The 27,098-nt window shown below is 47.4% G+C and overlaps 1 protein-coding gene across 2 annotated transcripts in view; it reads right to left on the bottom strand.

Moving 5' to 3' along the window:
* Window positions 1-5,944: 5,944 nt before the first annotated feature.
* The window catches only part of MAD1L1 (mitotic arrest deficient 1 like 1), a 381,515-nt gene continuing 360,361 nt past the window's right edge, over window positions 5,945-27,098 (bottom strand). For both annotated transcript variants that reach the window (XM_064461586.1, XM_064461587.1), the window contains one exon: window positions 5,945-7,023. In XM_064461586.1, coding sequence (XP_064317656.1) covers window positions 6,865-7,023 — 159 coding nt within the window. In that variant the 3' untranslated portion in view covers window positions 5,945-6,864. The remainder of the gene's footprint in view (window positions 7,024-27,098) is intronic.

The following is a 27,098-nucleotide window of genomic DNA, read 5'->3' as shown; positions in this document are numbered from 1 at the left end:
CTCTGTATGGGGCGAGGAATCCCACGACCTGGCTGGAAGCACACAGGTGATGCTCTGCCCACATGAAGCTCAGTGTCCAGGATACTGGTGCACTGGGCAGGAGACTCCAGTGTTGAAATGAAGGGCTAGCATTACCGACAGACGTACCCGAAGACATCCGTCATCGGCCAGATGGATCCACCCAAGAGACTGGTGCTATCTGGGGGGCTTTTTCCACTCCTCCTTGTCTCAGCTCCCAGGACTCACAGCGAGAGGAGCTGTCACTTCAGAGCATGCTGCTCAAGGGTGGCTCTGCCTCGTAACAGCATGATCAGAGCAAGAGCTGAGCACGTACATCCCCAAGGACTGGAGCGTGACTCCCAAAGCAAGCTGCAGAAAGACATGTGCACGTGGAGGAGCCGGGACAGCCGCAGCAGGGAGAAGGGGTGAAAGAGGGACTTGCTGTCCCTTAGGTATGAGGCTGGTCTCCCTCATGTACTCTACAGTCAATGGGGAGTGGGAGGCACCTCCAAACCGAAGGACCTAAGTGAGGTTCATGCTCTTAATTTCTATTTAGGGAGACCGCTTCTTGGTAGTGGTTGTGGGGACAGCCTGGTAAATGAACCAGCCGCCATCACCAGCAAAGTGAAGTGCCTGCAATCATACGGCACAAACATTACCCAGTAGATGCTCATGGAGAGAGGAAAGGTTCATCTGCCAAAATTCAGAGCTTTTCACCTGCCTGGAAAACACTTCCCATCACGTTGATACCAGAAGTTTCCGATCACCAGATAACAGGAGTGTGATAATAGAGGCGATAAGGGAACTGGTCTCGCCCTCTAGCCAAGCCCTGTGCCTCACACGTCCGCCTGCATGTGCATCCTCCTGCCGTTCGGCCTGTCTGGGGCATCTTGACAACAGGATCATTTTGGGGGGAGTCAGGGATGCAGAATTACCTTCTCAGTCCCTACAGGCAATCAGCTTGCTCCCTGAACCATGAGATATGATTGCCCTTATTATTTTAGCTTGCATAGCAGCGAGTCTTGTTAATGGTCATAAAATTATCTAGTCCTTATTTAAATCCAACAACCGTCTGTGTTTCAATGACCTCCTGATGGTCTCTGGCTTTGTTCCAGGTTGAAGAGGCATCAGAGGGACCAGGGAGGAAAAAGAGGCAGTGGGAGGATTAAAGAAAAACAACCGAAAACACAACAAGAAACAGCCAACAAAGAGAATTCAAAGTAAAACAGGGAATATTAAAGAGAGCTCGATCAGTCAGCTGGAGAGTTCAAAAAAACACAACCTGTCATGAAGAGAAGGAAGCAGCATCAGGTAAAATTAGCAACACTAATAAACTCATCAGCACTGGAGCCCAGGCCAGGAAACACCACAGGGAAGACGAAGGGGTCAGCAGATGCTTGATCCCATGTTGGGGAAGCAGGAGAGAGGACTGACACAATCTGAAGGAATGTGCTTCAGTGGTGGTTTGGGTGGAGACCAAAGACATGGGCTGCTCCCGAGCCCTCCAGCATCAAGGAGCTGCCTTTCGCTCCCTAATTTACACAGCAGCATTTTCTTTAACATGTATTTTCCCTCTGTTTTGTCCCTTGTATTTGCTTCGAGGGAAAACACACACACAAGGAAGGCTGGAGACCCAGCCACTGTGGGTGGAAGGAGCAGGAGGAGCTGCTGGGGCGGCTGCCCAGGGTCTGCAACAGTCTCTTAGTGAAGGCTTTGGCCAGTGATTTCTATGTACAACATTTCTGAAGCAAAAATCTCCTATTTTCTTTGGATGCCGGACCGCTCTCCTGTCCTTTCAAATAATATCTACGAGCCCCTGGAGTACCAAAAAATTTTACAATAATAATCTCCTTAAAGAGAAACAAGAAATGGAAAAACCTCAATCAGCAGAGAACTGTTTTAATGTAACCAAGCTCCAACACAAATTCCCATCAGTTCTGCAGCAAACCTGAGTCATGAAATTAAAAGTACCATCAGCATATTTCCTATTAGCTAGGGTTCCTTTTTCAGAACAGATCATACATTCCTACCCTATTTTTCTAGACACTTGTGTCAATGCGATATCATCAGATGCTGTTCAGTTGCTCCTCTTAGCCTGAAAAAAGCTTTCCTGTTGGGAAGGATGGGATTTTAATATTTAAAAAAGACTTCGTGAAAAAGCTTTGCTGAATTTTTATTTATTTATTTATTTATTTAATAGCCGTCCCCTGATCAGAGTGGGTGCATTTTGTAGCTTTTAAATACCATGCAACTTTTAGCATTGCTGCTATTAAATCCAGATCCGCTGTCACAGCAGGCAGTGCGAATGTGATTTACACCAGTGCGGAGAGCCTGTCCTGTCCTCCCCAGACACTACGCTTGCCTCATCAGGAACGCGCCGTCGTTAGCTACGGTCACCTGGCATCTGACACTGTCATTGTTTTCTCAATGTCTTTGAACAGCTTAAAGCTATAACAGAACCAAACCTGCCCTGGCTGCATCATCTCCCGCACCGAGCAGCATTGGCTGCCAGGGCCCAGCATTACCTTGGTGATGTCCTAGGAAGGCTTTGTCTCTCTCCCCCGAGGCTTATTTTGACACATCCACCCGTCAGCCCGACTCACACCATGCTCAGCTGTCTCTCAGCCCGCTGCTGGGGTCAGGAAATGAAAAGGGTGGGTGCTGCTCCGTGTTTTTCGGCATGTGGGAGTGAGTGGAGGGGAGCGATGGAGAACTGACAGCAAGAGCAGGGCTGCAGCTGTGGGATGCTGTCTGACCCCCACTGACCATGAGCCCTGGTGGGATGCTGCTGCCCGCCTGGGCTCACCGTAGGGCTGCATTCGGGGTCAAATAACCTTCACTGCTGGCCAGCGTTGGGAGGCCATGCCTGGGAAGTGATAGTCCTATTTTACCGAGCCCGCAGTGCAGACAGGCTCGCTGGCTTGTTCTGGGACAGGCAGAAAATCCAAGAGCCAGGATTGGGATCGCTCCTGCCCCATTGCTCCATACCCCATTCCTCTGTGTGCCCCCACGAGCCAGTGCAGCTCTGCCCCCAACCCAGCAGCAGTGGGAGGAGGTATTTGGGGACGCTCATGCCCCTCCATTGCAGCTGTCCTGCCCACCCAGAGCCCGGGACTGCCCAGGCAGTGGCCACCTTGGCTGCCCCTGACAATGAACCCCCACCTGCACTGGGAGAGGCAGGAGAAGGGAAAAGGCACTTTGCGAGGAGCTCTGGGGAGGGAAAGATTTCTCTGCCCTTAGGGAGCTGGGAAAAACCCTGGGGGCTTGTGGGAGGGGGCAAGGCAACAGGCAACAGCCTTTGCCCAACCCTGCTGCACACCCTTGAGAGGCCTGTGACCTGTGCCTTGAGGCAGCGGCTTTTGCTCCACGCAGCAGGGAAGGGGAGGGGGCCTCCAGCCAGAGCCCTGCTGTGGCCAGGGGTGTGCAGGAAAATCAGTAACTTCTCAGCCCCAGACGTGGGGAGAGCCCAGGCCCAGGCTGCCACGCAGCCTCCAGAGACGGCGTCAACTGGGCAGCAGGAGAAGATCGGCTTTTCTTCCCTTAGTTTAGAAACTGTGGCTTCCCTTTCCACCCAGCACTGCTTCTTCCTCTCCATCCATCCCCAGCCCTGCTCCTGCCCTTCGCTCCCTAGGTACCCCCCTCCATCGCAGCTTCATGCTCTCCCCCTATTCCCCTTCCCTCCTCTATAGCGTTACACGGAGATGATCCATAACTAACATCCATTAATCCCAAGCTTCTCATGGCTTATCCCAGAAAGGTTTCTCTAGTCCCTTCTCAGGCATCACACAATTACAGGACAACTTGCAGGCTCATGCAACCAGTGCACAACGATACCAAAAGAGCCAGGAGCCACAACGCCTGAGCAAAAGACTCCAGGTTCAGAGATGCGACCTTAGGAGAGGCATGAACTTTGCCATACCTGCCTTAGCCAAGAGCTCTGCTGCTTTTAAGGACTGTACGGCAGTACTTGACAGCTCTTTGCCCGTCTGGTATTTGTATATGCACACAGATGAAAAGGGTTGATCAGTAGAGGAGTGGGGGCTCACAAGGAGTTTGAGCAAAGGGAAGCTCCAGGCAACACTGCAAACAAGACAGTGCTCTGACACACACAGTCCCCCAGCCGTGCATTAATAAATCATATTTTAGAGCTTATAGCACAGAAACCCAGCGAGCAGGCACAGACCCAGCGAGCATACGCACACTTGTTAACACTCTTGCCTCTCCCCTCCAACCACCTGCAAATTTATTACTGATCTTCCAAGATTTTGTAAAAGGATTTTTCCACCAACGGAGTTGGAGCTTTGCAAGGGACAAGCCGAAGCCAGATGCGACTTGTGACCCTACCACTGGTGGCAACCAGGGCCTCTGTTTGCGCTGCCCCGGGGGCTGCTCCCGCGGAGGGGGGATGCAGGGGTCAGTGAACACAGCGGCAGGGCCTGGCAATGGGCTGCCGAGCCCTGTGTAGTTCGGCATGGAAGGAGCCATCACTGAGAAATTCAGCATCGCAGTTACTCCTTGCAGCTCCGTCATGGCCAAGATGAGCTGTATAATGGTGGCGGCAGAGACAGGAGCTGCCGCGGCAGCAATGTACAGCCATGTGTTTGAGGCTTCATCCTGAATTTGGTGTTGGAACTGGAAATTGGGAGTCTCTGCTCCTCTCCCCCTTGCCCAGCCACAAGCCCGTGCCCCACAGGTGGCCCAGGTGGCTTTGCAATGGTCAGGCTTCCACATGAATGCTCCCATGCCTCCCTCAGTGAGCCTTAGAGCTCCCAAAAGCCCTGGTTTTGCAGTGCCCAAGCCTGCTTGCTGTGCAACAGCGTTATGCCATGAGCAGGGCAGGGATGCTGCTGGCCAAAGCAGGACAGTTAGCCCAGCAGCCTCCCAAGCCACAAGCAGGGCCGGGTGCTGCACCACACTGGCACATCTGGCCAAGCACCCATCCTCACGACACACCTCTCCCAACTGTGCTGGCATATTAAACTTAGTTGAACGAATCAGTCTTGCTGGGAGAACTGGGTGCAGAGCGGTAATTCATCTGTTTCTCCTCCCCAGTGAAGGCGTTTGGAAGACTACTGTGTTTTCTACCCCAACTTATTATCCTTTCACCCTTGGGAGGCAACTTTCCAATGGGCAGAGCGTGTTTTCCCTTGTCACTCTCCAGCATCACTTCTCGCTTCACCCGTGTTTTGCTAAGATAGAGGGTTTATTGTAAACTTATTAATTACTTCATTTCTCCTGCGAGGAGCCAGAAGAAAAATTTTCAGAGGCAGCCAGGATCTGCTATTGTGTTGGCGGAGGAGTCGAATGCAGCTGACGTCATGATTCATTTTCCCCATGACTGAGGAAGGCAACTGTCAGTGCCACATCGTGCATATGAATCAGGCAGCGTTCCCCTGGCACAGCATGCCAGGCAATTCATCTTCCACCAGGGCTTCTTCAAGCAGAAGAGAAAACACCAAACTTTGGCTAGTGCACTTCCCTGCAAAACCCTGCAGAGGGGGGTTGGGGAGATGGGGGCTGCAGCCTCCCCAGACCACACGCTTGTCCCTCCACCTCTGATCAGTTGGGTATATAGCAGCTATTTTCCATGCCTCTAGACATGTCAACAGGTCCCAGAGTGCCTCCAGCATGCATGGCCAACCCTGCAGCCACTGTGAGCATTTAAGTTAGCTTTCTTACCTACTTACTGCTACCTTCTCTCCAAGCGGAGGAAGTATGTTCCTGCTGGTATCGAGAGGAAATCAATATACACAGATGTTCATAACAAACTAGTCTGGTTTACAGCATGAATGAGACTTGCTGGGAAAAACTGAGGTAATGATGTCATCCCTCTCAAAGCAGTACCAGCATCAGACCATTGATGGACAATTCGTTATGATGCTTTACACGTGGGAGAGCACAGGAGGAGCAGTGTACATCCCAAATAAAGGAATCATACATCCAGTTTGGGAAGCGACACTTTATTCTTATGATAGAAGAGTTATATCCATTGTAACACAAAATGTCAGACTTCAGAGGGTGCTCCATCCTCCAGAGGAGAGGAGGGATACCCCCAGCAAGGTGAGCAGGCAGCGGGCTATAGCCAGCAGCAGTGAGCACACCCCAGCGAGCTCCCTCCCACTTTCTGCAGTCCTGAGATAAACAAGAGCCCAAGCCTTGGCGAGGAACAAAAAAGCATGCCAGTAACATTTGAGAACACCACACAACATAGAGGTGTCAACACAGGTATAGGGCCTTCAAACGCTTGTGCTTGTCTGCTGAGTGCTGGCAGACTCAGGTAACTGGATGTCTTAAAAATAATTTCAACCCTGTTGAGTGACGAGCTGTTTGCAAGAGCAGGAGGTATCCACAAAGAACCTGCTACTCGTGACTGATCCTTCCCCAGGCCTCTGTCCTCAGGGACCAAGCCCTTAGCTCCTATTCGGAGGGGGAAACCAAGGGGGCAGGAAGCACCAGCCTCCTGCAAGGCTCGTCTCGCTGCTGGAGCACAGACTTGGGGGACCCTTTTGGGAAAAGCTGTGAACGGTGATGCTGCAGCTCCTCAAACCAGCAGTTCCCACCATCTTCCCAGAGATGCTGAGACAGTCTGGGATGAACACAGTTCCCAGTTCAAGGGTGGGGCTTGGCACAGGCGCACCCTGGGATGGAGCTAGACCTGCCCTCCCACAGGAGGGAAATGATGCTTTTCAGAGGAATTGGTGGGGTTTGGGAATCAGCAGGAAGGAAGGGGAAGAAGGAGTCCCCTGCAAAACAGAAGCAACCCAGTGCCACAGACTAAGGGTGGAAGGGGAGAATTTGTCCTTGCTACCTCAAGTGTCTTGCCCAGGGGAGCTCCACGCCTGGCTGGTGGCTGGCGGTGGGATGCTAAGCGATGGTCTGGCGGCTGAAGAGGTCGAGGGTGAGGGCGCTAAGGAAGGCTGGGATGCTGTCCTGGCGAAGCAGGTGGAGTTCGATGAGCTCCCGGATGGTTCGCGAGAACTCAGTTTCCAGAAGCTGCATTTTTCCACCGGAGGAGCTGGAGGCCTGAGGGGAAAGAAGAACAAGCCCATCAATACAGCAGGGTTTTAATTCACCTCCTGCGACACAGGGGAGAGCTAGCCCTGAAGCCTCCTTCGGCACGGATCTGCCGGTAATCAAGGACATGTTATCTGTTGCAGCGCAGGTGTTCAGCACACGGCGTAATTGGGCTGTTATTGAGTTGTGCATTTCCAATGTCCCCACACAGGACCCCTGCGTGAGCCTCCCCCAGTGACAAACGGTGCGGTGGGGAGACGAGCGGTTCGACCATCCTGCACAGGGCTGCGCAGCGGCCAGGCTGTGCCGCCGGTGCAGAACTGGGGAGCCCACATTAGGGTCACCGTCGCCACCACCACTCAGGTCTTGGGTGGCAGGAGCTATGCGCAAGGGCTTTCTCTCCATGAAAACACTTATCCCTGAAGTCATTCCGCTTGTGTAGGAGGAAGCAGACCTGTTTCTAATTAACACGAGTCCTTCCCAACAAGCTGCTGATCCGCCCTGCATCCCTAAAGTGCTTCTGGATGTTTAAATCAGCCCGGCAGCACATAGCCGAGAGCTCCAGAGGAATTATTCCAGAGATGCTCTCACGAAAATAAGGAAGCTCAACATGTGGGAAGACATTACAAATCTCCTGTAACATATAAAACAAGCAAAAAAAAGCTAAATGTAAGAGGAATAAGGAATTCTTGAAGACTCTCCCGCCCCCAGAGGCACGAAAGCTGCTTGTTTATTAATAAACAGCAAAACATCATAGCGCAAATGCTAATTTTTTCCCCTGCCATTTTCCTCTTCAAAATGCTCCCGTTCCTAATTGCTCTGCAGCTCTGCTTCCCCCTGGAGCTGAGGCGGGGCAGCGTGGGCAGGAGCAGGCAAAGCCGGCAGCCCCACCCAGGATGGGCCGCAGCAGGGCAGACCCCCACACCAAAGTATGGATGCCAAAAGCCAGAGGGAAGGATTGCCACGTGAAGGGAGAACATGGCTTTGCCTGCTAGGAGAGAAGGGAAGCAATAACTGCCGAGAGCCCTGGGGAATCTGCTTGTTTCTGATTTCATGTTCTCAGGAGCCTGGATACATTTGATTATGAACTTTTCATGTATGTGTCACTTTGGATTGCGAAGAGCGCAAGGTACTGAGCATGCCCCCATCACCCCTGAGCCGGGCAGGGAATCTAAACAAGGTTTCCGCGTGGAAAAGTAAATTAGCTTTTGTTTAAATCTCCTCCACTTCGGCTTGGTTGTTTTTCAGCAACTCCAAAGGATGTTCAGTGCTTTAACCTGCTGCTTACTGGAGCTACCCGCCTTGCTTTCTGCGCATCTGATGTACCACTAGTTCAGATTAAAACAGGCTAAGTAGGAAGAGGGCAGAGATGGCAGATGAAGAAGCCAGCTGAAGGCACAGGGAGGGGCACACATCCACAATCCACGTAAAGCCCAAGGCGCAACACGAGGCTGTAGCATAGCTAGGAGCTACTACACAGGCTGGATGCTGTGAAAGCAGCACAGGTTTTGTTTTGCAAATCCTCCCCGTATTTGGCTGATGGGAAGTGCCTGTTTTGGAGGAAGGTCCGAATATTATGAATGCATCGCTTGTGCCTCCGAAGTCAGTGCTGAATTGGATTCGTCTGAAATGGGAATTCAAGCTCTGTATGAAATGCACACTGCCTCCTTCGCAGATTTAAAACACTCTTTGGGCACAGAATTAATTTCCTAAGAATTTACGAGTAAATCCATTAATTGGTTTACTAGTTTAATTAATTAAAGCAAGTTCCTTAAGAAATTTAGCATCCAGTGCCAGACCATTTGCTTGTGTTTTATGATCTTGGAAACAGAGTAACATAAATGTTTTAAACTTCCCCTCTACTTTGAGCTCACTGGTGTCATGGTTGAAGGATACATTTGAATAATTTCTTTTTTATGAGATTAATGGTAATTTCTCCCTGCTGTTCTTCATAACTGAAGTTTCCTCCTTCAGCAGAAGCAGAAGAATAATATTCAGAGAAAGTTATGTGAACAAATATGTGCTTCTGAGAAAACTGTTACTTCCCACTGTGTTCAACGGGACCATGGTTTCTCTCAGTTGTCGGACGGTCAAGAGAGGCACCATCCTCCCCGCCATGGTCTCCAGCTCTCCAGAAACTCCAAAAAAATCCCCCAAAACTCAAAAAGCTTCCAAAACCCAGACATCTCACCCAGGTTTCTTCGATCTCTTCTGCAACAGGAGCAAGGCAAGAAGGCAGCCACTTGGAAAAAAGGCAATTCTTCCTCTGCTGGGAGATGTTTACATGTTAACTTTTGAGGATGGATGCACTTGCAGTTCGCTTCATTCAGTCTCACACTGCTTTTAAAAAAACCTAGAAACTTATTTTTCTTTTGTTCAGGGAGTGTTTTAAAATTGCTACCATTGTTACCTTTCTTATTATTTGTTTTTATTGTTTTTTTTCTTCACCCACGTGTTCATAACGTAGTATAGACTGGAATATATAGATAGATTTGTTGTTTTGAGTTCAACAGCAGGAGTACTTCTGCAGCATGTGCTTTACAAATAAAGTGATTATATGAAATAATAGCAATATGCTCCCATTAATTCACAGGATTTCTTTTCAAATGCCAGTCTGCACCCTGCCTGGTGCACCAGGCAAGCCGCAGGCAGAGAAGGAAGGAGTGGGGTGGGTGGCGAGGGAGCGGGCGCGAGCGGGGGATCACAACAAGGCAGGGGGATGCATAGGGGTGTGCAGGAGCGAGGAGGGGGAGGACACTGGAGGGGAGGCTCTGCTGAATGAACGCTGCAGGGTCTGGTTGTTTCATGCTGTTTTGGATCAATGCAGAGCATCCCTGTGACTCCAGCTCTAAAGACCAGATTTATGAAGGATACAAAGATGAGATTTTTCTTACAGTGGTTCAGAGCTGTAAGGGTGCTTGAGTCTTCCACTTCACAGTCATAGCTAGGATGCCCTCCACTCATTTTTAATCAATTTTTTAAATTAATAAAAAGTCTCAACCTTCAAAGAAAAACTCCTGGACACAACCCCTGCTCATAAGAACTTGCAGGTGACGGCACATACCAACAGTTCACGTGACACACTCCATGTAATGCAATTGCCATTTACCCCAGCGATGCACCCCTGGGAATGCAAAGTTTAGATGAAGCCAAAAGCCCATCTAGGTGGAAAATGCCCAGCTGAGGAACCTAAATAAGCGTCACTGATCCATGGGGACAGTCCACGAGTGGGATTGGGGCAAGAGAGACCAGAGCACATCAAACCCAGCCCTAAGTGCTCTGCGCCCAACGCTATTGACACGTCTTACGCAGAGCTACATCACTACAGTGTGTTGCTGCTTTTCAAGACAAGTTTGAAAGAAAAAGCGTGAAGATTTAGAGTCAAACCGAATAGACGGGGTCAAAGGAAAAGCTGAGCCTGTGAGTAACCCCATCTTCCCCAGAGCCAATGCAACAGGAGACTCTGGGGACCACCGTCACACTTCCCCTTTCCCCACTGCGCTGAGCCAGCCAAGTGCAGCGCTTCACTAGAGATGCAAATATTCCCCCCACGCCCCCAGTTTCCCCAAGCACAGAGCAGCCCAGGGTGCTGAAGCTAAGCACTATGAGAATACCATCTCACAGGTACTCTTTACATAGACCTATATTGGTTTCTTCTAATTCATGGAAAAAGTCTGCCTAGCTCACTAAACTACTGAGATTCAGGTCTACGTTATGTTTTATTCAGATCTCAAATACTTGCAAAAGGAAAGATTCCAGTTTTCGCTAAGCTCCGTTGCCAGTTCAGTCTGATTTAAGGTCTATCGGGACCTTTTCTAGAAAAGCAACAGAAATCAATCTTTGCCCCACGTTACAACATGCTTGGTTCTGCTGGGGGGGGGGGGGGATGCAACTCCTGCCATAGATTTGAAGGGTGACACCCCGTTTTTCTCCTCACAGGCTGTGCTACCCCATAGAGCAATCAGATCAGCGGGCAGATTTCACTATATTTTAAAACACGAAGACGACAGGTCTATTTACCACATGGCGATACAAACTTGCAGTGGCTGCTCCCGGATCTGCTCGGAGAAAGGAGCCATTAGTACAATTGTTTTTCCATGAGAATCAAGATCAGCTGCAGCCTGCCAGAAGGAAACATCATAAATCTTCCTCTTAGCCCTGGAAATTGCTAAATTATTCAAGGCGCTATAGTTTAGATATACATATAAAAGTCTCTCAAATAACCACCAGTGTGGTAGAAAAGCGAGTTCTTCTCTCCAACAGGGACCATCTCAGCAAGGTGCAGGCAACGCAGAAGATGCAGAGGAGCAACAGGCATTCCCAAATGTCCCTGCTGGGGGATGGACCGGCAGCTGGCTGGGCTGGGCTGGTAACGCCACAATGTATGGACCATAAAGGAGACCCAATCAACTCTTGTCACTTCCATGTAACACATACAGAGCTTCTGGCTGCACTGATTTGCTGAGATGGCTCTTTGCACCCATGCTGCTGCTGCATGGGAACGCTCCCTGAAAGCCAAGTCCTAGCATTTACTTCGCTTGTTCCACCAGCTGAGGTAGCTGCATCAAAGGTGTGACAGTGTCTCCTTTGGACATTTACAAGCTAATATATGGTTCAGAATTGCACTCTTAACCAGATATACACATTTTTAGTTTCTTGTACGTCCTTTTCCTCTTCTCTCTGACTTATTTTGGTAGCTAAAAACAATGGATTCCCTAACTCTGGCCCCAAAAGTGCCATCAGCTATAAACTGGCATCTAGTGTGACTTTAATCATGCAAAGGATGCTTCTTGAAAAACGCTGTTTGAGCATAAGACCCAATGTCCTGTAGGCCTTTAGACTCTGGAATAAGATTGAAAAGAGGGCAGTTGCATGCCCCAACGAGAAGGCTGACATGGGGATGTGGCATCGTGAGAAAACATGGGGTAGAAATGGAGCAAAAGGGAGAAAAGGGCTTCGGCCTTCAGTACAACCTGATAATCTCATCTAGGCTCCCCTTCCCATGAAAGGCTGGACCTGATGATCTTTCAAGGTCCCTTCCAGCCTGGGCTGTTCTATGATTCTATGACTTCAGCTTGAAGTGGGGCTATTCTACCTCTGATTTACACACCAAGAAAACACAACTGCTTCAGAGGTGTGATCCACGCAGGACATGCACTCCTGCATCTTCAAACACACCCCCAAGTGACAGAGGTGGAGTTTCCAAATGTTTTTTGGTGAGCTTTGTGCCGGGTGCAGCAGTTGAGAGTTGTGGCTCAGCTTGGCAACTCCAGTTCAAACACCCCCTCAGCGTGACGAAGGGTGAAGTCTAGGACTTTGGCAGGGCTGCCAGAGTAGCTTTCCACCCCTTGGCACAGTCACAAGCCTTTGCTTTGCAGATGCTGCTCGGCTACGCTCTACAGTAGATGGTACTTTTCAAGGCTAAGATGTATTAGGGGTCAAAATGAGCAAGTGAATCATTGTCCAGTGACATTTACCCAGCAAATGTATCGCGGAGGCTCCATCTCATCTGCTATGATCCTTCCATAAATCACTGTCTGTGCTGCAACCCTACGCACAACTGCTCTGAACACACGCAGCAAACAGCCCCATGCATGCTGAGGGAAGGGGCAACACAGCTTCACATCTGAGACTCCACACAGAGCTTCTGCTCAGGTCCGCAGGCTCCTCTGGCATTACGGGCTGTGCCATGGCCATGCTCTCGTCTCCCTGCCCCAGTTCTTACTGCCATTTCCCTTGTCCTTGTGTTCCCCATTCCAACCTGAAGCCTACTCTGACATGGGTTATACACATCTCCCCACCAGATTGATCCCTTTGGCAATTTGCCTTCATCATTTGAAGCCCTCAGACCTCCTCTTCGCGCAGGACAGTCACTCCATCTTCCCCAACACATTCCACCATCAGCAGAAGCCCTCGGGGTCAGCCATGCTGCCTGATCACCTCCTGACACCTCTGCAGCGCTACCGCTGTGCACCACAGAGCATCTACCACCAAGTGCTTTGGCACACTGATGGTCCTGACAGCCCCTTGCCTCCCTCCAATGCCTTTCCTGCGGTGCCCACCACCTACCTCACGCTCATTAATACACACAAACCCTGTCACAGCCCAACAGACCTGTTAGAAAATATCTTTAAGAAGCTGCCGACTCTGACTTTTAAATGAGAAAATAATTTGTTTCTGCCTCTTGCTTCGGATGCTGAGGTTTTTCTAAATGTCAGAGGCTGCCTTGTCCACATGCTGATGTTGAGGGAGGGTGCACAGATACCAAGCGGGCTGGCACCCTCTCCCCAGGTCTGCAAAGCTGATAGAGCACTACTACGGGCCGCTCTGGACAGGCACACACACACAGAGGGCAGCCCACCAAGCAGGGAGCCAGCCAAAACACAAATGCCCAGCAAATACCCAGGGAAATCGCACGCGTGTGTGCGCGCGCACATGTGGAAACTGCCTGCTGAAGTTATAACAACCCAAACACGAGGTTTTGAGATTTAATTGCTCAAACTTAGCTCTCTCGGGTGATGATATCATTATCAAAATCCCCCAATTGAGTTACGCCTCACCAATCAATCTCTCCTAAGCATCACGCACTGCTCAAATACCAGGTCCCCAGGTAGCCACTAAATCACTTTAATTAGAGGCTGTTCATTTAAAATTAGAGAAATATTAAAAAAACAAAAAAACAAATGGTACCACATGATGTGCTTACAGCTGGAAATATTTATGAGGTTATTTAGCAAACTGTTTATTGGTTTCCTCCTTCTTTTTTTGTGGTAATGTGCGGGTTTTAGCTGGCCTGACAGGACGCCTGCCCAAGGTAGCTCTTGCAGGATGTGCAGCTCTTCATTAATCAAGTCACCCACCTTTCACAAATGACCATTCCTTGTCTGCAGTAAAGTTTTTCCCCCTTTAATATCCTCTTTGTAACCCAAAAGAGGAAGAGTACTTCTTTATAATAATTGCTTCTTGCCAAGACCTCTGACCTCCGTGTCACCAACTTGCTATATAAAGTGAATTTATGAGGCAGAGAGGGATGGATGCCTGTAAAGGACCTTCCAGGAAATGTAATGAAAAAGCTGCTTTTAGCTGCTGAGCAAAGAAAAGCAAGCGCCTGGCACTGCCAAGAAGAAAATTGAAAGCTGGGGTGGGATAAGTGAGAAACAGCCCTGCGTGCACCGAGATTTATAGCAAACATTTCCTTTCTCTTTCTTATTATTCAACATTGAGATGAACCACAGCCCCACAATGTCTTCCGCACAAGAGGTCAGCTCGTATACTTCCATCTTAATCGAAACATGACCCAGGCACTCTGCACAGGAGTGACAGAAGTGACGGGGTCCTGGATGCTGCACCAGCTCAGCAGCAAACACACACAGAGCAGGGTGTATCGCATAGCAGTGAGTTTCTCCCTACAGCTACGTGTTTTGATCTATGTGAGCTCTCCTGCACCCGATGGAAAAAGATGAAAGATGCAAAAAAGAGCAGGGACAGGCGCTGAAGCACCTGCATCCCTCTTGATGGGGAAACCGGTTGGTGTTAATCCTGGGGGACGGTGCTCTGCGCAGCGGAGGGCAAGTCAGCATCTTCTCTCAAAAGGTTTCTCCTATAGGTTAATGCCCTTTAGACTGTCAAATGTGATGTCATAAAAATAAGATCAAAGGCTTTAAAATAAGGGAAATATATTTTTTGATTCATACTATTACTATTTTATATCTGAATATTCCTATAGAGCTTTTCATCCTGGAAGACAGGGCTTTGAACTGCTCTGATTTCACCTATCACTGAGGAGCAACCCCTGGGGTAAAATGTGACAGCTATTATCAGGGTACATTAATGTTACTCAACAGTTCAGGACAGACAGAGACAAATATATCCAATTTAAATCATAGGTTTGAAGAACTATGCTCAGTGTGGATTAATACCCATGAACTTTCCAAAATTGCTTTCAGAGTTTTAAAGGACAAGTATTGAAACTAGAATTCCCTGTCTCATCTGTAGGATGCATTCAGCCTCCCACCATTAAGCTGTAAATTGAACATCAGCATTGTCAAAGAGGAAAGAGGGATTCACCTGCACCATCTACTTTTGCATCCACAGATTCTGATGGGGATCTCCAAACCAACTATTAAGGAGATTCACCCTGTAGATTTCTTGAGGAGATACCTAGAAATGGTTCCGCTGAATACACAACTGGTGAGACTAAATTATAGCAGACTATTCACACCACAGAGTTAGGAAAACTGCACGGGATGTCTGCTCCAAACTAATACTAGCAGCTGGCTTTCAGTCAGAGCATGAGATCCTAAATTATAACTTTTTTACAGGCCTCAGGAATGCTAAATAATGTTCACCACCAAATATGCTCATAAACATCAACCATGAAGGAGTGCAGATGAGAGCAAGGCACAGGGCTCACAGAATTTTTCCATCCCCATCCTATAAAAATCCAAACTATGAAATTAAGCCTTTAAAGCCAATACCTCATTAAAAGGCTCAGGTTCTTTACAAATCCATGTCTTTCCTTGACATATGGGGAAGCCAGGCTGATCCCCCAGCCACAGGTATCTCTGACCTACAACAAAGCCCTCCAGAAAAAGCAGCCAAATGCACGTTACCCCAACTGCTGTCACAACCACGCGCTGCAGAGCTGGACCACTCCAGCACTCGGCTGCAGCTTTCCAACCATCTGCGAGGTGACCGTATTGGACTGGTCAAGCTGCAGAGTGAGTATCTAACAAGCATTAACAACATCTAGCCCATGTGTTCTGCCTAGTAAAATGCCAACCCATCTGTCTGTAACATTAGCAACTCCATAGAAGCCATATGCAGGAGGGACATAAATTAGGGAGAGAAAAATCTCCCGTTACTTTCTCTGAAATGACTCTGCAGTTGCAGCCCGCAATGTTAGGGACTGGGTGTTATTTAAGTTTCTGTTCTCCCAGCCAAATCACAGCCTCATCCAGCCCTGCCATCCAGAGGCAGTTTCTGGTCTGCACCTGGCCCTGATGAATGTGGCTGCTTGGCACAAAGGGAAAAGTAGGTGCAACTCAAACCAGGCCCCAAACCTCTCTCCCAGGAGAGCCAGAAGCAGACAGACGACTTGAGGGAGATACCAGGGTCTTGCAAATGAACCCAGCGCACAAGAACCCCTCATTTAGACAGGGAACTTTTTAACCAGTCAAGTTGCTTATCACATTCCTCTCCATCTCCTTTGCTGGGAGGGGAGCTGAAAGCAATGGAGGAGCAAAGAACCAAGAACATGGACTTTCTGGAACATGAGAAGGAAGCAAAATAACGCAAAAAAACTGCAAAAATAAATCTGTGTCGGCTTTAATTGAGATGGCCTGCTTCCGAAAGCTGGGAGATACTCCACTCGTGAACTGCAGCTGTGAGCATGAGGTCTGTAAGAGAACAGGAGCAGTTAAGTTTGCAAAACCCTGCATTCACAAGAGATGGCTGGAACCATGGCGAATTTTGATGGCAACTTTTTGCAAGCTGTTGCGTTGCCAGGGAGATAGGCATCCACTCCCCAGAGCGAACTACCGCTCACCAACAGGCGGAACTTGCTGGAGCCTTCACCGCTCACTGAGTCACACCAGGCATGCGCTGTTCCTCTGCTTAGCTGCTTCTGCAGCATCCTTCTCCAGATTAGAGCAAATAAGCAGGAGAACCCAAGACTCACCCCAGCTGAAGTGCCTGCACATGACACAGGGTGCAAATAGGTGACACAATCTTCAAGACTCACCAGCTGCCAACTGGAAAAGAACCCCCTCGTTTGGGAGCTGGGTGGCTAGTTTTGCAAGAGATGGAGGCTGAGTACGCGCTGGAACAATTAAATGAGCAGATTACACACGCCTGCGAGGCACGTCTCACTGGAGTGACTGCTACTCTGTGATACAGCAGACACCAGCATGTGATTAATACATTTATCCTCCTCATCTTTTTGGTACCCTTCTGGAAGCATTGTCATGAGCAGGGTGGACAGAAGGCTGAAGAATTGAACAAGAAGATCCTGTGACCAATAATGGCTCAAGAGATTATAAGTGATAAACTTAATGACAAGCAGACAATTAGACCTTAGATACGTGGCTGAAGGATGGGACAGTATATGGAGCACTCCTGTCCCCGGCTCATTGAATTTGCAAGGCTTGTGGGGGAAGGAGTAACAGATGGACCTGATGGCAGACTACAGCTGAAATTCTCACCATGTGTATTTGTTACCCACTTCTAGCTCTTCTTTGTCATAGTCTGGCACCCTGGGCTAAAATGCAGGTTTAAGCCTTACATCAAGGAAACTGGTGACACATATTAGTCACCTCTGTGCAGAGCCAGTGCTCTGCATTAGTCAGTGCTACGGAGACCAAAGCTACTGCTCAACTAGGAGCGAGAAGAAATTGTCAATAATTACCTCTTTCTATGGGACTGTGTGACTTGCTTACAGTTATGATCTGCTGAAGTGGAATTTAAGTGTTGGCTTTGGAAATAACATTAGTTGCTGTTACAACATCAATAACCAAATTTCACAATCTTAGCATGAGTTGAGGAAGGCGCTTTTATCACTCTTGCTTTTTTGCTGGCTCACATTTTTTTTCCATTTTTCTTCATTTGAAATCACTGTCATCAGCACAACTGTCAACAGGACCAAAGTGAGCATGAATTGTCACTACCCAGAAAGGCAAAGAAGGAAAGGCAAGTTGATTTTGAATATGCAAAATGATTTTCTTGTGTCTTCAAGAATGAGCTTTAACCTTTAAAAATCTCACAAACCCCCTGTGGGGAAACACATTTCTCAGACTGCATCTATAGCTACAAGTCAATATTTATACCGGGGGAGAAGATGTTGTTATTTAAAAAGAAAATCACCGTTTCTTTCTCAACTTCAAAACTTTTGAGTGCATGGAGCTGGTGGTTACCAGTAGCTGTATTTGCAGAGTTACTCAACCAGACTGGTAGTCCATGGGCAGGAAAAACTGAAGACCAAGATAGTACGGAAACCAGCCAACTGGCCTGTGCAGGTTGGGAATATTCTGCTTTCAAGAAATGGGCTTTTAATGGTAAACCCAGTATGAAGCAAAGAGCCACACGAGTCCTCTCTCCTCGAGCAGATCTGATCTCACAGTAAGAAGGAAGCCCACAGCTGAAGAGACAGAGGTTGGAGCTAAGGAGTGAATAAATAGGAAGATTTCAGTATTCAGTGAAAAAGGAAAAGAAATTCCGCTGTATCCCTCGAGGGGACACTCAGGCCTTTGGGCTACGATGCATTCGCTGAAAGCTTCTGCTGTGTCCGCCTGTGCTGTCATTTGGCACTAACCTCCTGAAGGACATGGCAAGACAGCGCTGCTGGTTCTCATGTGTGGATGAACATGCTCCTCTTCCCATGGGGAAACGAGAGGTTTTCTATTTAGTGTATGCACCATGTTCAAGCAACCTCCGAGGAATCTGCCTCAGGCCCTGGCCCTCCCCATCTGACACACATCTGACTGGTTGTCTCTTCCTGCTGGTGTTCTCCCACTGATGTGCTGCCATCCACCAGTCAGCTCCTTTTGCTGGAGGTGCAGCGGGGGGAAAAGATTTATGCAGACACCGTGTATGCAATTATGAAAACAGAAGACAAGACACCCGGATATCACACAAATTGATGCATTTTCGCTGGCAGGCTTTTTGCATGATCCAGTAACAGCTGTCATGCTCCAGCCTCTCATCTGAACTCCGCTACCACTTCAGCATCCTTCCACATCCTTTAAGAGGGCTTTCTTCCATTCCCTTGTGCAGCTTGCTCCAGATGCCACAGCAAAGCAGGCAGGAGCACGGGATGCAAAGGGGAGACAGCATGACTGGTTTTCATAGCAGCATTAAAATGTAATGTTCACTTCTTTAGGCAAGATGCCGCTAATTAGCGATGACCTCAAGGCAACCAAGCTGCTCAACCAGCAATCTCTCCCACTCTCAAGCTCTTTAAAATTTGCCCTTTTCCTGTGCCAAGTCTTTCGGCAATCATCCCTAAAGCCCAATAGCAATCTGCAGACATACACATATGTCGCCCAGTGTCTTCTGGAGAAGGGTGGTGGTGGGGAGTTGGTATGGAGCTCGGGCTTCATATTTTCTCCAACCACATCCCCCACTCTGCATAACATTAAGGAAAGGAAAGGACATGCCTACAAGTTTCCCTGCCAGATCAGCTCCTGCCATGAACTCTGCAGCTTGAGAGCATGTTACTCCCCACATCCTCCTGGTTTTCATCACTCCATGCTTATGTTTGCTTTTGTAAATAGATTTAACCTTTCTAAAATTAACAGCAGAAGAGAACTTCTTTTGGCAGACAATCAGCTTTAGAAAGATGGAGGAATATAACATTTTCCAAACATTCAAAAACTGCAGACTAAAGATATGTGTTAGTCTCTCCAGTGCATGGTGTTTTCGCTCATTATTCTGAATGTTAATACATTAATAGATCCTCTTCTGATTAACGGCTGTACTAGGCTCTCTTTCTAGGAACACATATGGTTCCTTCTTGCCACAATATTGGAATAGAGACCCAAAATATTTAAACAGTGACACTAATAAAAGATTTTATCCCCCCTTCCCCAACATAAATAACTAAGACTGGAGCCAACCCTTAGCTATAAATGCTTCTTATCTTTCAAAAAGTTCTTAATCAAATCTGAACATACTGGCCGAGGCCCATTTGAAATAATTAGGCTGTCTGTGGTTACAACACCGCGGCAATAAAGCCACAGCCTAATATTCACTCACCCTGCAGGATGCTCTGCGTCCGGCTGAAAGGAGCGCATACTAGTTGGGCATGTAATGAAACAAGACTATTAAAGCCAGGCATATGTCTGCACAGTCTGGTTCCACCTGAAGAGGTAGAGGAAGATCCAGGATGCTGCATCCAAGAAGCAGAAAGAGTTTTCTTCCCCCCAGACCTGCAGGGTCCAAGTACTGCCCTTAACTAAGATAATTTCAGGGAGAGGGACTCCAAACACATCTGCCAAATGCTGCACTCGGCAGCATTCATCCCACCTGCTGAAGGACATGGGAACTACCCAGCACACAGCCCAGAGAGTATGGTGAAAAATCCTGGTAGAGGATATTGGGCCTGTCTTGAGTTGTAGGTCAACTGCCAGTGCAGAATTGCCTAAAAGGTCTGTTTCTCCCTCATTTTTTCCTGTGCTATGACATTACCTTTCCTCTCTGCCATAGGTCCTAATGGTCCTAATAGGTCCTAACAGTCGTAATAGGTCCTAACGGACCGGTATGAGTCCTACCTGTCCAATGCCATCAGCTGCTAAGATCAACAGCAGTTTTCGCTTTGTGCTGCTTACCACACAGCTGATCGGCCCTGTTACCGGCTAAGAGTGACACAACCCGACTGCAAGCAAACTCCTGAAATTTAAAAAACCTTTTTACATTTCAAGGAGCGAGACCTGCAAGGGGAGGGGCTCCAGGTTTGTACTCCAGAAAACATTTATCACTACACAACTGAAACATGGTGTGAAAATAAAAGCTCTCAAAACCTGCTTTCACACATTCCCCAGCATGCCCAGAGGTGTTCCTGCTATGATACACCTAACAATGCTCTTGAGAATTGTTTTCACAAGCTAAAAATACAAACAAAACAGCAAAAGAGTCAAGAAGTATTTCTTCAAATGCCTCAAATCTAGGCTATTTGTGCTCTAAATGTGTTGTAGAAAAGTGTTAATATATATTCAGACATTACAGAAGGCCACAGGAAAAGACCTTAGCAAACAATGCGTGCTGTAATACAGAGCATGTCCTGACCAAGGTGGCAGGTTTATTTTAGATCACTGACCTCTGTCCTGCTCAACCAGCCCGTATTTTACAATTCAAGTTACATTTGTTTCTGTATATATAAATGTACATGAAATACGTTCTTTCTTGCGTAAAAAACACACAGAAAGCAGAAGATGCAGATGAGGAAACAAGTGGATGAGTTTCCTTGGAGGTTTCATAGACAAAGATGTTTAAATGAAGTAATTTAAAACCAGAAAGATCTTACAAACAAAGTGCTTCTAAGCATCGCATTTAACTTGCTTGTTTTCAGCTTCATTTGAAAAAAAAGCCTCAGAGGGAAACAAACCACTTTAGCTGCTGCTCCCTTGTTCCTGACATCATCTGGAGAACTTCACCAACCTTCTTCCCTACCAGTTGCGCACCAAACTTTCCAGAACAAGTAAGTCTACAACCATTATGATAATTAAAAACATTAGCTAGTCATTGCTTGTCATACCTCTGAAGGGTAGGGAAGCACTAGCATTACCTTTGTCAGACAAGAAGAAATGGGCTTCCTACATCTGCAAGGCAATGCAGGACCGTGCAAAGGACTCGGCACTCAAGTCCCATTTGCCTCCTTTGCTGTAGAAACCAGAGCTTTCTCAAACCACAGGGCTGGAAGGGAATGTGCGAGATGTGGGCTTAATAACATTTTGCAATAAATCAACCATAAACTGTGCATAATGGTGTAGAAAGGGGATGCCCACAATAAAGCCCGCAGTGATGCAGAGAGGCACCTGCAGCCATCCCACGCCGGCTGCGAGTGCAGTCCCCGAGCGAGGGCTCAGCCTGTCTCGGGAAGGGCACTCCAGTGTGCAGAGGGCCGTTCCAGCCCAACAACGAACCTATTCATCCTACTGACTGCTCCATTCAGGACAAGCTGACACATCCTTCCCACAACAGAACCCTGCAAATGACTTTATTTAGCCAGGAAAACAGATTTGTGTTGTTTCTAAAGGCAAATGAATCTAGCTTTGGCTGCAGAGGGCTGAGCTGTGTTTCTTTCAGTGCCAATAAAAGCATCGGGATTGCGGAGGAGACTTAAGAGACTGTGTTTGCCTTCAGTCTCCCATGGATCACATCTCAGCAGAAAAAAGGGCTCACACAGCACAACAGATCGGGCTGCAACTGTAGAGTTCAACACTTTTGAGGCTGTTTCTCTCAAATTGTCAATGAATTATTTTGAATTTAGTTAAAGACTTCCCACAGTTTACTGGTCTGCAGTGAGAGCGGAGCATCTTGGGGAGGGGATGGCGAAGCAGAACATTTCTCAGGCTCATCAGGGAGGATGCTATTCACTCCCGTGTTGTCACTTTTCAGTGTATAAATGGCCCCACCTGTGGCTGAGCTCCGTCCAAAGATGCAAATATGAGTGTTTCTATGCTGGAGGCTCCTGCTTGTGTGCTCCAGACAAAAGGTGAATGGGGAAAGAGGTCCCCAGAGAAGTGATGCAAAGTACCCAGGGTTGCACATCAGGTTGGCAGAGAAGCGGGAGCCACATACAGCTCCTGCGACTCCTCCAGAAAACACCCAGGCTGCAGGGCCCCTCTGCACCCACATGGCTGGGAAACCTCTGCTGCTAAGGTGCAAAGGTGTGGACGTAATGAGATGGATTTACTCTTAAGTTGCTATGCAGGGATGCACAATTCTTTACTTTTTAGTGCCTGGTTACTTAGCCTTAATGCTCCATTGATGTTATTTCTTGTATGGAATTTTATATACGTGCCTATGGATGAATTTGCAATATATAAATAACATAGATCAGAGGTGACCTTTACGTCTGTGCATGTGGAGATTCATACGCATGAGGGATAGCTAGGAGGCTGAAGTTATTAAGATATGTTTTCATCTAAAGTTTCTTATGAATTATTTGTAAGCTATTTTCTCACTTATTTTGTTATAATACTCCCACATACTCACCAACCAGTAAAAATAGCTTAACAGTGAATATATGTTTCGGAAGTCTGTTTGCCTATTTTTCTTTTGTGCGGCAGCTGCTGTTGCCATGCTGTAGTTGCTATGTTTTCCTTTTGCTTTCTTTTTCTTAAGAAGGGGGGGGGGGAAATCTATTCCCTAAACATGCTAGACTCGGTTCATGGAACAAAATACCTGAGGTATACCCTAGAAGAATGTAATATAATCGGGCTGGAAAAGCATAGTTTTTGTGTAGAAGAAAATCCTCTTGACACTAATGTACACATTCTTCTCTGAAAGAGTTAATGAAACTACATATACTACTTACAAAGTCTATCAAAAAGCTTCAGGTAAAGAACATTAAAAAAGAGTATTAATGTATCTTAGAAACTAGGCAGCGAAAGGTAAAATTCCATGCTGAACGTCAAGTAGGTAAGGAGGTAGGGGAAAAAAAAGGAGATTCAAAAGAATAGATGTGGCCAATTCTCATCTGGAAGATAAAATGATGAAGTTGCTCAATAAACTTGCTGAAACAGTCCTTGAAGCTTGACAGCTAAAACTTGGCTCTGTGGGATGGCCCTGAGAAGTGCACATGCTCTTTCCAAAGGCCACAGGTCCAAGGTGCAAAGTTTGACTCCAGGCTGTGGGCCACAGGTTGTCACCTTCTGCCTCTGGTCCCTGTATGAAAAGTGGTGGGAGTTTGCTGAACTGGGGTTGGGGCTCAGCAATTAAGCTCCAGAAAGATGTTGCTGTGGGTTTCCTGTCCCTCCTCTGACTCTCAGCTCCTGAATGATCCTTCCAGCCTTGGTCTCCTGCCAGCCTCCAAGGAGGTCCGGGGAGGAGAGCGGCAACATGATGACAAGAATCAATGGTTTCAGGCCAACAACTGATAATTTAGGAGGCAGAAAAAACCCTATGTGATGGCAAAATCACTTAGGTGGGTTAGCTGTGTGGAGAACTGTGAGGGACCAGAAGGACCTGTGAAATTTGGGTCATTGGGCAATGCTATGGCAGAAGAAATTCAATACAGAGAAGTGCAGTATAGTGCATGTTGTTCTGCCAATTTAAAGGACTCTTAACACGCTGATGGGTTCGGAAATGATGTAACCTCTTAGAATAAAAAGCCAAGTGCCACTGTGGCCAGCTTAACAACAGCTTCTCAATGTACAGTGTCACTCAAAACAGCAAGTAAGATGTCAAAATAAGATGTGTTTAAAAAAAAAAACCACAAAACAAAAAAGGCTAGAAGTACCATGTCATGTTTTTATACAAGTTGAGAGCATGTCCTCTTCTCCTGGGCAGTCAGTCAGCCTTGGTGAATCAGTACAAAATGAGGGCAAAAGATAAATTAGGTTTCCCTTGTTTGAGGCATGTGCTATGTAACCTGCCTCTCTCCTCTGAAGATCTCTATCACTGGCTGCATCCCTGGGTCACTGGGAGAGACATTAAAGGCTAGAACAATTTACTGCAGAATTAAGGGCAGCAGTAAAATAGAGGTGGTCAATGTGGTGAATGCTGAGTAGGATGCTATGCTAGAGAAGAGACTTCCAGTATTTCAGGTACTCTTCAGCTATTACCCTCCTTGACTGAGGTGGGTGAGAGTTACAAAGTGCAGCTGGATTCAAGATACTCCCTTCTCTTTCTGGAGTATGCCTGCATTAGCTGACACGTTTCTGCATGGAAAATCACATTTCTCTAGGTCAAAAAGCCCCCAAGTCCCCTCCTGTGTGGGGCACAGGCGCTACTCCTGACTATAAACTTAAAGCACAGCACCATCAAGCCCAGTTCTGCCTGTCACTGTGCACTACTCCTGCTTTTACCCACAACCCATCAGCCCCAGACTTTGGGGTCTACCAAAGACCATCTTCCTCATGCCACTGTCCATAACGTCCACCATTTCCAGCCATACCAAAGAAATCACACAGAGCTGCATAGTCACACGATTAAGACCTGGGAGTCAGGAGCTTCTGACTTTTACTCCTCACTTTTGGTCCCAGCAAGGACTTTGCAAGCAGCGTCACTTCCCTGCATCTCAATATCCTCACCCTCCACTAGAACTAATAACAACTCCTCCACGAAGCAGGCATGCTGTGAGAATCAATTGGTATTTGTAAAGGCCTTTGAGAAATGTAAGGCACAGTCTGTATGTGAAAATTATTGATATGATTCATTACCAGGCATTCATACTCTATTTATACAACTCCCAGTCTATTACTAAATATTATGTCCATTTGAATATTGAAATCACTGCTGCTAATAATTTCTGCTAATGTTACACTGGTCTTTCAGAGGTGGCTTTTTCGACTTGAATGGGAGAATTGTGGAGGCAGTGAAAAAAGGAACAAATGCCAAAAGAGGAATTAAAAAGAGGACAACAGCTCTGTGCAGGCTTCTTAGAAAACAATAAAAAATCCATTTAACAAATAACTTTGTGCTAACACTTATCTGATCCCTCTTCCCGTGCTGTTTCTTCTCAGCTGAATTTGTGTGAAAATCTGATCTCCATTAGCGAAGTATTAGCCCTCGTCTTGAGATGAAAATGAGCAAACCCAAGCGCATTGTGTCTCTCCAGACAGACCACCTGCACACCAGCCTGAGCGATGCCGAGCCCCCTCTCCGTGACCAGTCTCCTTTTTGGGCAGCCAGGATGCTCCGTCCAAACCACCGTCCTCTGACGCCTCAATTACCAACTCCGACAGCCTTCATGCAAGTGCCCTGCCTTTTTCTTTGCTGTGCTACTGAAAGCAGCGCAATCTGGGACTACTCAAAAAACTCTGTTTCTGAGAAGAGAGAGCATATGTCTATACATTATATATTTATTCACACACTGAGGCATGTTCCCACTCCCAAGACACACACGGTATGTTCCGACTTTCTCACTCCAGCATGTTTTGCAAATCTGCTCTCCACCCCCTCTATTCCCTTGTTTCGCTTTATCAGTATCTTGTTTAAGGGAAATGCTGCTTGCTGTAAACGGGAAACGTTAACATCAGGTCAACAGACCACTTATTAAGAAGCAGCTGTGGGAGAGGGAGCGATGGAGCACAGGTATCTTCCTGGCTCAGCTTCTTTTGCTTCCAGTTGGAATATTTATTTCCTTGCTGTGATCTTTCTACTCACTCTTTGCGCTGACAAAACACTGCCAATATCTGCGGTGTGGGAACTCAAGGACAATCGATATTTTGCTTGAATCAAATACAATGATTTTTTTTTTTGTTTTCAAAGCTCAACATTTTGCAATTAAACCTCTGAAGGCACGGGCAAAGTTGAGGTGGGGCTTCTTTTGTGAAGGGCGGGAGGGAGCAGCACAGAAGTAGAAACCAGAGCAAACCAGCAGCGAAGCCAATAGAAATATGCTGCATCGTTTCTTCTTTTTAATGCATTTTTTACAAGAAGTGAGATCTTTGATTACATTTTTGATTAGAGGAGACAGGCATTGCCCTGCCCAACGCACAGTTAGAGGGAAAGGAGCCTTTCATGTTCATACATATCAGACATCAAAACAACCATTCCCAACTCTTAAAAGAATCAGACAAAACTGCAGCTCAAACTGTGCCAGGGACTTTGGTGCAGGCAGGTTCCCGGCGGAAGGTAGTCTTGGAGCCGTAAGAAATCATATGGATGCTGATACTCCTACTGAGTGTGGGGAGAAATACAGGGAATTTTTCCCAGGGAAATCCAGGACCATTCTAGGGGCATGTCAGGATGAGAAGACTAAGAGCCATGACAACTAGGCTGCAAAGGGAGCTGCCAAAAAGGAGTTCCTAGTTGTAAGGAAAGAGTAGCTGCTCCATCAGAGGTCCAGGTAGGACAGCTCAGTGGCAGAGCACAAACAATAGTAGGATTTTTACTTTTGTTACAAAGAGGTCACAGCTTCCCCTCTTCCTCCTTCCTTAAGACTGATGGACTTACTGCACCACCCAAACATGCTGATGCCCAGTTGCAGGACAACTACGCTGACAACTAGCTCTGCTGTGCAGTGCAACTGGTCTCCGTCTTCAGAGCTGCAGAGAGTCCCACGTGGCCTCCTTGCTTTAGAGGTCACCTTGATTTGCTGATAACCTACAATAGTTGAATCGTGCGAACAGGAGATTAGAGTTCTGATCTTGCACAACTCCAGTTGAATACTAACAACAGCAGCACAGTGTCCTGGCTTATCCCTCACCATCACTGCAACGACCCTTCATTTGGCTGTGGGATCTGCAAAATCTCAATGGCTGGAACAAGACAGTATAGCGAATCAACTCATCAATTCATTCAGAGTTTAGTTCAGCCTGGATTCAAGCACCTTCTCCTGTCACAGCTTGCCAGCATGCATTACAAAAGCAAAAATCCAAACCCTTCACAATTTTTCAAGGTCCATAGCAGAGGCTGCCTAG

This window comes from Phalacrocorax carbo, chromosome 10 (genome assembly GCF_963921805.1).
Source record: "Phalacrocorax carbo chromosome 10, bPhaCar2.1, whole genome shotgun sequence".
Lineage (NCBI taxonomy): Eukaryota > Metazoa > Chordata > Aves > Suliformes > Phalacrocoracidae > Phalacrocorax > Phalacrocorax carbo.
The sequence above is the reverse complement of the archived record's forward strand: the minus strand, read 5'-3'. Positions and strand labels throughout refer to the sequence as shown.